We start from the raw sequence: 11,522 nt of genomic DNA on the forward strand, positions 1-11,522 counted from the left end.
TCCTATAATACCGTCCTTTCATGACCCGAGCCATTAAGGAATCCGGATAGTGAATTAATCGCCAATACTGTTTCGCCAGCATGGCATCATTAAATTGTTCGAGAGCCCTAAACCCCAGGCCTCCATCACATTTCTCTTTACACATTTTGTCCCAGGCCAGCCAATGCATTCCTCGAGCCTTATCATTTGACTTCCACCAGAAGGAGGAGATAGCACTCATTAGTTTAGACGTCAAGTCCTCGAACCTTCAAAGTTTTCAACTCCAATAATAAACTACTAAATGATTTTGTCACTTAAAATCTTGAAAATGGCTTATGTTTTAACAGTCTAAGAAGAAAAGTAAACTTAATGTTCCATACAATGGGCGTTTGAGCTGTCATCTCCTATGTTATATAATATCCATTTTGTATAGGAAAAAAGACTACTTGTAATTTAAATAATATATTTGAGCTGATGCATCATTCTGAAAGCACAAAACATACCTCTCTCTTCTCTAACCAAATCATCTCGACTCGTCAAGCCATAACCAAATCATTTTTAATTATTTTTTAAACTTTTTATGTTTTATATTTTTTGAAATAGTTATTTTAAATATTGTTTAGAATAAAATATGGTCAATTCTCATAAATACTATTAAAATATATATATATTTTTCTAAAAATACAATTCTTAGTTTTATTTTCTAAAAATAAAATTAAAATGTATTTTTCAAAATACCACAAAATTAAAATTAACGTTTTAATATTCAAAACTAAACCTTAAATCCTAAATATTATTAAATCCTATACCTTAAAAACTATACACTAAATCTACGGTCTACCCGAACCTTTTTACACCTTAAAAATCAATTTTTGTGTTTATAGTATTTTTAGAAAAAATAAGTTTTTGTGATATTTTTTGAAAAATAAATTAATAATTGTGTTTTTAGAAAAAAGAACTTGAATTGTGATATTTTAAAGATCTATCATAATTAATAAAGTTTTGATGTGTTCAATGGTATTTTTTTTCTTTTCGTTATGATTTGTTGCATCAATTTTTTAAATTACTCTAATCATCAAACCATAGACAAACAACATTTTGTTTTAACTTGCCGGGGGTATCGAAGATTTTTTTATTTTTTTTAAGGAACACCATAAAAATAAAAGAAATAAAAATCATGGGTGGCATCACTCTTATCCTACAAAAACAAACATATATAGAGAATGGATCAAAAATCTGTAGTCAGTAATTATCATAAGTAAAAAAGCATTATCGCATATGACAAAAATTGCATCTGAATGATTACAAGATAAACCAAAACGTGTAAAACAAACTGTAACTATCTTTACATTCTAACAATAAGTGATGTCATCTCTTAAAACACTGCACTTGTTGACCATTCATGAAATCTATAGAAATACGAACCATTACATAACTGTCTTCTCTGAACTAATAGCAAACGCCCAAAAATAGTGAATCCAACTTATGAAGAGTTCTTTAGAGATTAGAACAAACAAGATACTTGGCCACTTTCTATTAGGTGATAATACATACTACAGAGTAATATTCTACACAAGCCTCTAAATATATTGATGGGAGTTCATAAGGAAACTATATAACACATGACTTTTTTCAAGAAAATAGATTAAACTAAAGATCAGACCAGCAGAAAATAAGTGTCTGTAATATATCATAGAGAATTCTACCAGAAGAGCTTGTTTCTTTTTGGAATGAGTGTGTACAATAAAATCTCTTGAAGCCTCATTCATAAAAGAAGCCAAATTTCATCTTCCATTCCAGCAAGAAACACTCAAAAGGACAAAAAGGGGCAAAACTAAGTTCAAACCAATAACAAATAAGATAGAAAACTAATCCACTCTATCATTTATGTAAATTTAGGTTAAGAATATGAAACCGACACCTTGCAGATAACATTTGCAATCTTCAAATCTTTTTCAAGTTCTCTTACCAAATTCATCTCCTTCACTGTCCAAAAGCGAATATATTAATATTCACAAAACCGAACGAACGTATATAGTCTTCTCAAGACATTGATTTTTTCGTAAGAGGAAAAAAGAAAGTCTTTTCAATTCAAGGTATGTGACCCATCTCTAAGCTTATCTCTGTAACTACCACACATCCCAGCTCAAAACATAAACCCACAAAAGCAATATCGAAAGAGTAATCAACTTTGTAATTCAAAGGGAGTTAGATTAATACCCCTTTCCGAGAATTGGGACGAGGAGCAAGCTCATGGTGACGACATGTCCTTTGTCAATCCAGCGAACAAACCGGTTTTCACTGCTCAAGTTGTCATCTTTACCTGCAAAAAACTAACACAGGGTAATCGATTATGGAAATCTCAAAAAAAAAAAAAAATTCAATTAGATTCCCAAACCTGCATTGGAGGTGAAGCAGTCGAATCAACAGATTGGAAAAGCAAAATCGATCTGGTTTTTTTTTTTTTTTTTTTTTTTTTTTTTTTTTTTTTTTTTTTAAATTTAGAACAGATGGGAAAAAGAAGAAGAAGATATCATGATTTTCTTTTTGGGTTTCAGAATATTATATTTGACAATCGAGCATTGAATAGAAGATAATTATGTGTCCACCTAAACAAAAAAAAACTGATCTGTATTATTGTTATAATTTGATTGGTTACCTATTTTTACTGATGTGTCAGCTTTTGCTTCAATACAAAAGCAGATGTGTCATCACCTGAAGAGAAACACATTTGTACTTTTATTGTATTGATTCCTCTCTCCCAGCAGATGTGGGATACTTTCAAATACACATGTGCACAAGCGTGAGTGTTATTTTCTATCATATCTCTTTATTTTATAATAATAATCATTATTTTTTGCGTACAATTTGTTTTGTTTTATTATTATTTTATTGTAAACAACTAAGGATATATTACAGTGATGAATATAGTATGAAACATATACATTAATTAGTTACCATACTATTTTAAAAAAATCTTATTTTAACTGAAACTTATACTAATAATAAAACTTTCCTAAATAATAATTTATATTTAACATCATATAGTATTATTATTTATTTTTTTTTTGACAACAAAATAGAATCAGCTCAAAAGAGCCAATTTGAGGGAAAGGAGTTCACAAAAAGAATATGCTGTGGAGACAGTCTCGCTTGACGAGCCAGGGAATCAGTTGTGACATTCGCATTACGAGGAACAAAGGATAGAGAGAAGGTAGAAAACTCTGCTCGGTCTATCTTGATATCTTCTAGGTAGAAAGAAAAAGCCGGCCAGTCATGAGGAGAAGACACCATCTTTACCAAATCAGAACAGTCCGTATAGAAAGCCACGTCCCGATAGTTGTGTCCGATCATGCATCGCATAGCCCAAATGAAAGCTTCTACTTCAGCATGTAGTGGAGATAAACTGCGTCGGAAATTGGTAGCTCCCTTATCTGACCCTGAGTGAGGGCCAGAACAAACCCAACCTGCACCTGCATAAGTATCTGACTCCTTCCAAGAGCCATCTACAAAACACCGATAACCTGTAAAACAGGCCGGAAGGGAAAATGTAGGCCCCCTTTGTCGAGAATTAGGGACAGGGGAAGTATGAGGTTGATCACACTACAAGAAAACACGCCTATTGCGATTGAAGAATTCATAGCAAATCCCTCGCAAATAGGCAAAAACGAGGGAATTGCGAGGAACACACTTCCCTCGCAAATCGCTCCTCGCAAATTGGTCAACGTTGCAAATCCCTCGGAATTTTTGCGAGGAAAAATTTGCCCTCGCAAAAACAACGCAAATTGCGAGGGACAATATCAATAGCAGATTCCTTACAACTTCATTCAAGCAATTCCCTCGCAAACTTTGCGATGGCTTTGCGACTTATATGTCCGTCGCAACATGATGAATTATACATTTTGTAATTATGATTATTTTCAAATTATGCAAATTAATTATGATTATTTTCTAATTATGCAAACTAAAAGTCATAATTAGCCAAAAAACTTTTAATTAAAACTGAAAACAAACTTGTAAATTACAAAATGTTGTTAAAATTACACAAACATAAGTTCAAAACATATATAAATTGAAACACAACTACAAGTTCAAGTTCAAGAACAAGAGACCATCACACAGAAGTAAAGTTCAAGAACAAGAGACCCTACGATGGTCTCGTGGTATCTCCTGCTGCGGTATCAATGGTGGCATCAGTCTCAGGTCTGGAAAATCTTGCAGCAAATTCAAGGTCCTTCTCAGATAGACAATCGAAGTAGGCATCGTAGCAATGCATCTTCTGAGTATTTTGTTGCAACTTCAATGCATAATCTTCTAACTGAGTAGACTGACTCGCAAGAACAGCTTCGGCCTGAGAAAGCTTCTCAGCTAGAATGACTGGATCTTCAGTCGGAGTAGGCGTGAGAACAACATGAGCTGAAGATGCTTCACTTTGCATATTACCGACTCCATATATCCTGTTTTTCTTCTTCGGAGCAACCTGCAAACAACAAAAAACAGAGACACAATGTAAAGTTCAAAGATATGAAATAAGTGAAAACCAAAACACAATGTAAAGTTCAAGAATTTACCTCAGCAAAAATTCGGTTCTTCATACTAACTGACAATCCGCCAGAAGCACTACTCTCTATATTGTCCCCTGAGCATAGCCCAGTTTCAGTCTCAGTTATCCTCGATGACACTTCATTGTATACCTTCTCAGATAGTCCATCCACAAACGACCCATCAGGTTTCCTATGAGTATCTTCTAGGACTTTCAAGAAATCAGGAAGTGCCTCACCAGTCATCTCCGACTAAACAAAGATATGAAACAACAAAGTATTAGACTAAAGCAAGAATTTATAAGTAATTGTACTAAATAACTAACTTAACATACTTACATGTTTTCGTGCACGGGCTTTAAAAGAGGTCTGACCAGACCGGTGTTTATGCATTCCAGTGCCATCAGGATCACTGTATCGAGCATTTCGACTGTTGATACTCTTTTCCTCAGATTTTGGTTCAGACCAAAACTTGACCAAGCCTTCCCATACTTTAGGATCAAGCCGCCGCGGCATTGCATCATCACCTTTTACTCTCCACTTAGACTTCCACCGAGACACTTGATCAGTCATCCGGATCTTCAACTTGCTTTCAAACTCGGCTCGAACTCTCCCATTGATAGAGTGGTCCTAGTTATATGTTTGCTTGTAAAAACATAACATGAATCAGAATCATAATCAAATCAAGTAAGTAAAAACAAAATCTGTAATTTAAACACATCAACAAACATTTAACTTACCGCAAACGTTTCAAACCACCGGTTTACAACCGCACCTGGTGTTTGGGTCCAATTGGCATGAACTTCTTTGAAATCTCTTTCAAAGATGGCCCGAACAGTAGCAGCAACCGAAGGATCCTGGTCAAACCTACAAAACACAAGAAAAAAAGGAATGAAGATCAATGAAAATAGATCTAAAAAATTAGACAACCCTAACTACATTCTTACCATAGAGTACCCGAAGGGCGTTTAGGGTCCAGTTTCTTTAAGCTAGCACGACCGGGACTTGCAAGTAGCTCTTCCAAAGTAAAAGAAGAGGTCTGAGGAGACACATCGTTGACACGCGAAGTCGAATGCTGTGGTGGAAGATGATCTTCCACCACCGGTGAGGTTCCTTGACGATTATCTTGGATCATCGGTGAGGTACCTTGCGAGGAGGCGGGAGAAGCTACCCTTGGAGCAGAGGTAGAAGAAGGTAACCTTCGAGAAGGGATGGGAGGAGATAGCCCTTGAGAAGATATAAATCTTCTGTAAACGTTTTGGCCACCAGAATGATTTTGGTTCTCTTGAGAAGACATCTAAAAAACAATTCCAAAAAACTAAATTAAAACCCTCAAATTCGATATAATTAGAACCCTAAAAACAAATTATCAAAATAATTTAAAATAATTAGTCAAATAAACTTTCAAGTATATTATAAGGTCCAATGGCCTCATCATACTCTTTTCTATCATAAAAATTTCCAAAATTGTCTAATTTTGCATCTTCCTCTAATCATTAACTATCTTCTACACTATATCATACATATGTTCATTACATTGAGACAAATATTCCAACATCGTCCAATTCTCTAACAATTTTGTGTTACACTGTCCTATCTTTGATTATAAGTCTTGAATTCATCTTTTTAATCATTAATAGTAATGTAATTAGTCTTCAGGGTTTAGGGTTAGGGTTTAGGGGTTAGGGTTTAAAGTTGTCATTTGCGAGGGAATTGCTATGATTTGAGTAATTTGCAATGGATTTGCGACTAATTTGCTTTATATATAGCAAATCCGTCGCAAGCTTGTCGCAAATCTTGAATATCTTATTTATAAAAACCATCAGAATAATTTATTTCAGAATAATTCACCTTATGAACACATTGAAATATATTTCAGAATAATTATATTAAGTTTTGTAATATTTATATATAAAAAAAAATTCTTAATTTTGCAATGGATTTGCTATGGCTTTCGTAAATCACTCGCATGTCCATAGCAATTTTACTATGGATAATGAGCAGCGATTGATTTGCGAGGAAGGTGACTTTGTCGTAAATGCCTCGCAAATGAGCAGCGAATTTGCGACGATTGGCTTCCTCGCAATTTTGTGATGGCTTTGCTAGGGCTTTTTTGTTTCTCGTATTTTCCTCGCAAATCCACCGCAAATTTGCGAGAGCTGTTGTCCGTCGCAACAGTTCCTCGCAAAACGCGTGTTTTCTTGTAGTGTCACCATCCTCAACCTCCACCTGAGCCTGCAACCAGACCGTTGCCTCTCCCTCCGCCAATCGAACAACCTCCAGGGGATTATCCATAACATTCTCAAAGACACGAGCGTTTCGCGCTTTCCAAATATACCACATAATCCACGGAAAAGCAACTATCTGTGATCCCGGATTAGCCGAATCCAAGAAATGATCCACATTAGCATAAACAGACTCCGTCGGAAATGAAACCGAGTCTACAGGGACCTGAGCTAAAGCCCACACCTGTCTAGCCGGTGGACACCGGAAAATAGCATGATTAATCGTTTCCTCCTCCGCCCCACAACGGGCACACCCAGAATCACATGCAAAACCGCGACGCTGTAGGTTGGCCGAAACCGAAATACATCATGTCAAGACCTGCCACATAAAATGTTTTATCTTCGGTGGACAGGAAACACCCCAGACACCCGCCAAAAGGGGGGTTATCTCTGGACCCACACGAGGGACCGTAGTAGCCTGTGAACTTGCCAACCGTTCGGTGTCATACCCAGATTTAACTATATACTTACCGGATTTTGTAAAGTGCCAACCCATGGAATCGGGTAGCCGAGAACTCCCTAGAGGGATAGCCCCTATCAGATCAACATCTTCCGGGGCGAAATGCTCCTGGAGTATATCCATACGCCAAGAATTTGTGTGACAATCAATTAAATGAGAGATTTTAAGAGAAGGATCTTTAAGAGGACCCTTACTGGACGCTGGTCTTGGGGATTGAGCCGGCACCCAGGGGTCTGTCCATACCAAAATGGAGTCCCCTGAACCAACCCGTAAAATAAGCCCTTTATTAACCAAAGATCTAGCGGAAATAATGCTTCTCCACCCATAAGAAGGAGAATATGAATGTATCGGTTCCAAAGGATTGGAATTTCGATAATACCTGCCTTTGCAAACACGAGCAAACAAAGTATCCGAAGCCTCAATCAGCCGCCACAATTGCTTTGCCAACAAAGCCGTATTAAAAGCATCAAAATTTCTGAAACCCAAGCCCCCCAATTGCTTACTACAACAGAGCTTATCCCAAGCTAACCAATGCATCCCCCCAGACTGTCCTGAAGTACTCCACCAAAAATTTGCCACGGCACTCGTGAGCTTTGACGTTATTGTTTTGGTAACCGGAAACACGACATTACAAAAGTCGGAACCACTGTAGCTACAGACTTGAGCATCACCTCTTTTCCTCCCTTAGAGAGAAGTTTCGCCGACCAACCCGTCGTTCGACCCTGAAGCCGATCGCAAACAAAAGAGAAAACCTTTGTCTTGGACCCACCCAGACTCTCCGGTAATCCTAGATATGATCCCATACCACCCAAATTCGTTATTCCCAAAATCCCCTGCATCTCCGTCCGTACAGCGTCACCCACCTTATGGCCAAATTGGATTGAAGATTTAGCAAAATTAATTTGTTGGCCCGAGACTGCCTCATATTGTTTTAAGATATCCAAAATTACACCACATTGAGCCCTATCGACCTTGCAGAAAAATAGACTATCATCCGCAAATAACAAATGCGTAATCGGTGGACACTTATTCACGACTTTGATCCCTGTAATTAGTTTATCCCGCTCTGCCTTCCGGATATTTGCCACTAAGACCTCTGTACACAAAATAAACAAATAAGGGGACAACGGATCACCCTGCCTTAAACCCCGCTTTGGGACAATCCTACCATTGGGTTGCCCATTAAGAAGGACCTTGTATTCAACAAAAGTAACGCAAAACATAATTCTGGAAATCCACGTCTCCGCAAAGCCCATTTTCCGTAACAGAGCCTCTATAAAACCCCATTCCACCCGATCATACGTCTTACTCATATCTGTTTTGATTGCCATAAATTTACCTTTACATGAAGGATTTGTCCTCAAACCATGAAACATCTCCTGAGCAATAAGGATGTTATCTGAAATCAAATGTCCTGGAACAAAAGCGGATTGTGTTTCCGAAATAAGTTCAGGTAATACTACTTTTAACCGTTGACACATAATTTTTGAAATGAGCTTATACCCCACATTACACAAACTGATAGGCGGCATCTCCGCCATCCTGGTAGGCTTGACCACCTTCGGAATTAAACAGATATGCGACCTATTCAAACTTTTATCAAAAACTCCCTCTACAAAGAACCGATTTACCATAGCCACCAGATCCTCTTTAACCACTCTCCAAGCCTTCTGGTAAAACAAAGCAGTCATCCCATCCGGCCCAGGGGCCTTATCCGGGGACATCAGGAATAAAGCTTTACGAACCTCCGCCTCCGTTGCCGGTGCCATTAAACTCTCATTTACCTCATCCGTTATTACCACCTGCACCTCACGGAGAGCATCCGCAAAATTAGTCGGATTAATAGAAGTAAACAGTTCCTCAAAATACGATACCGCCATCGTGCAAATATCGTCTTCCTTTGTTAACCAAACATTATTTCTATCATAGAGACCCGTGATCCGGTTCCGAGCCCGTCTCTGCTTAGTTTGAGCTTGAAAATACTTTGTGTTTTTATCCCCCACCCGCATCCATCGATTGCGACTTTTTTTTATACCAATAAATTTCCTCATCATTATAGGCATCCCGCAGACGTGTGGTTAAATCAGTAATGACCTCCGAAGGAACCGCATCATCCGCTTGAGCCACAGCTAACTGGCGTTTAAGATCCTCAATAGTATCTCGTCCGAATGGAACTAGCGTTTTACGCCAATGAGAAATGGCTCGTCGGCAATTTACAATCTTGTCCAGAAAAGTTGTCGGACCCGCATCTTGTCCCCCATTCCACCCCTGCGAAATAGTCTCCATCACAGCCCTATCCGGAAATAAATCGTGCCAGTCTTCATTACCCAGAGCCCTATCCAAACAACACCGGATTGGTTTTTTATCACGCCAATCCTTCCAAGATAAACAATCTCCCAGATACGGAAATTCCAAAAAACCACAATCCCGAAGCATCCCATTAAAAGAGAGGAAGGAAGAAGCATGGCGAAGCTTCCCCCCTCTCTTCTCATGATTTCCTGTTAACTCATTGAGATCTCCTACAATGAACCATGGAGTCGACCGAACAGAACTAATCCGCAATAATCTTTCCCAAACGAGGTCCCAATTTTTAGGGTCCGGATCCCCATAAATAAAAGTTAAATGAATAACTCGACCATTATAGACAGTCTCGACATCAATTAAACGGTTTGACTCAAATAAAATTGACACATCAAAAACTTCTTTATTATAAAAGAGGGCCAACCCTCCACTAGAACCAATTGGTTCCACAGTTTTTAAATTTTTATAGCCAAAATGGCCTACAAATTGTTCCAAAAAAGAAAAAGATTGCTTAGTTTCTATAAGAAATAAAAAATCAGACCTATGCTTATTCCATAAGTCCGGAAGATTTCCGATAGTGGCCTTATTCCCGAGACCTTGACAGTTCCGGTTAGTTCCCGTATAATTCTCGTATAATTCCCGATAGTATTACTTTAAATTATAAAATAAAAAAATATTAAAAATTAGTCCCGGTTAATTCCCGTATAATCTCTGATTTCTCTTCTAGGCGTTAGGCCCATCCTCGCTGCCCGACTAGCGCCTAGCAATTTTCAAAACAGGCGGTAGTACACTATATTTGTGTGTTTTTTTTTTCTTTTGTAACTACTATTTAAAATTTTTGTGAATATTTTTTTTTACTCCTTACAATTAGTCTAAAATGCTTTTTTAATTTGTATATCTCACGTACGTTATTTGTAGTCAATTTAAAATATAATGAACTGTAATACCTGTATTATGAATTAATTTATAGTATTTCATTTATGGGCATCCGTAGTCTTTTCTTGTATAGAATTACTAGATTAGAACCCGCCCGATGTACAGGTTTAGAATTTTTAAAATAAAACTAAATTAGCAAAAAAATAAAAAAAAATAATTTTTAATATGTAAAAACTATTTACAAAAGTCAATAGATACACCAAAGTGTCCAATGTGATATTTGGTGTAAAAGGTGTGAGTCTCTGGTTGAGACTATTAATCATGTTTTCTTTGAATGCCCTCGCTCTTGTGAAGTTTGGGATTTATCTCCGACTCCTGTCTCGTCAGAGGGTTTTCCATACGAGTCAATGTACTCGAATTTGGATTTTGTTTTCTGGAGAGATAAGTTAGCCTGGGAAGAGGCGCTCTCTTTTATGGCGGTCATGTCAGCTCCATCTCTATCTTTGGATGTCCAGATTTCTTCACCTCGTTGTCAGATTGATGGTTCTTGGAAAGCAACCAATTTGCATTCAAGATTGGACTGGTGGTGTTGCATTGGTGAAGAGTGAACCTTGTTGTTGAGGGCCAAGTCTCTAAGACGGAGCTCCTCCCCCTGCATTCGGAGTTAGAAGCGTTTTACTGGGCCATGGAGCGGATACGTGCTGCAGGGATTGCTTGTCAACATTACGAGACTGATTGTGCTGAGTTACTCACTATGATTCAGTCCTCTAAAGATTGGCCGTCCTTCTCCACATGCTCTATGAGTTCAACTCGCTGGAGTCCTTCCAACTATTCTTCATCTCTTGGATCCCGTGTGCGTCAAATACGAAGGTGAATTGTCTTGTCCGTGCTTCGCGTTCTCTTATTTATGAAGTTTCTTTTGTAAACCCCTTCCCTCCGGATTGGGCAACTCACAATGGAATTTTCTTTCAATTTATTGTTTGCATGAAAAAAAAAGTAAACAGATACACTTTTAGTTAAGAAAATAGTTGTGGATGAGTTCAAATTTATTAAAATTATATTAAATTTAAAAAAGAATAT

At 37.5% G+C, this 11,522-nt stretch overlaps 1 protein-coding gene and 1 long non-coding RNA gene across 4 annotated transcripts; both read right to left on the reverse strand.

The window, feature by feature from the left end:
- Positions 1–1,062: 1,062 nt before the first annotated feature.
- Positions 1,063–2,610, reverse strand: LOC104710825 (uncharacterized). Of its 3 annotated transcripts, XR_015565348.1 has the most exons (4): positions 2,378–2,610; positions 2,200–2,302; positions 1,901–1,965; positions 1,063–1,177 (listed from the first exon to the last, which is right to left on the reverse strand). It is a non-coding gene; the product is annotated as an uncharacterized LOC104710825 (long non-coding RNA). The 3 variants fall into 3 exon arrangements; XR_755084.3 differs by lacking the exon at positions 1,063–1,177 and having other exon boundaries at positions 1,795–1,965; XR_755085.3 differs by lacking the exon at positions 1,063–1,177 and having other exon boundaries at positions 1,795–1,965; positions 2,200–2,312; positions 2,378–2,590.
- A 2,593-nt stretch (positions 2,611–5,203) lies between these two features.
- On the reverse strand, positions 5,204–9,145 carry LOC147938100 (uncharacterized). Its single transcript, XM_087465470.1, has 6 exons — positions 7,881–9,145; positions 7,206–7,740; positions 6,486–7,085; positions 5,468–5,817; positions 5,357–5,387; positions 5,204–5,224 (listed from the first exon to the last, which is right to left on the reverse strand). Exons 1-6 carry the CDS (start codon positions 9,143–9,145, stop codon positions 5,204–5,206), a joined length of 2,802 nt encoding a protein of 933 aa, XP_087321596.1.
- Positions 9,146–11,522: the final 2,377 nt, after the last annotated feature.

The sequence above is a fragment of the Camelina sativa genome, chromosome 9, assembly GCF_030686135.1.
Source record: "Camelina sativa cultivar CO46 ecotype springtype chromosome 9, ASM3068613v1".
Classification (NCBI taxonomy): Eukaryota; Viridiplantae; Streptophyta; class Magnoliopsida; order Brassicales; family Brassicaceae; genus Camelina; species Camelina sativa.

What these genes read in the sequence shown, in the direction of transcription:
- LOC147938100 (XM_087465470.1), bottom strand. Translation starts at nt 9,145, where the DNA reads ATGGCGGTATCGTATTTTGAGGAACTGTTTACTTCTATTAATCCGACT. An exon ending in AGGCTACTACGGTCCCTCGT is followed by an intron (nt 7,086 to 7,205) that starts GTGGGTCCAGAG and finishes GCCAACCTACAG; the next exon opens with CGTCGCGGTTTTGCATGTGA. An exon ending in CGCCCTTCGGGTACTCTATG is followed by an intron (nt 5,388 to 5,467) that starts GTAAGAATGTAG and finishes TGTGTTTTGTAG; the next exon opens with GTTTGACCAGGATCCTTCGG.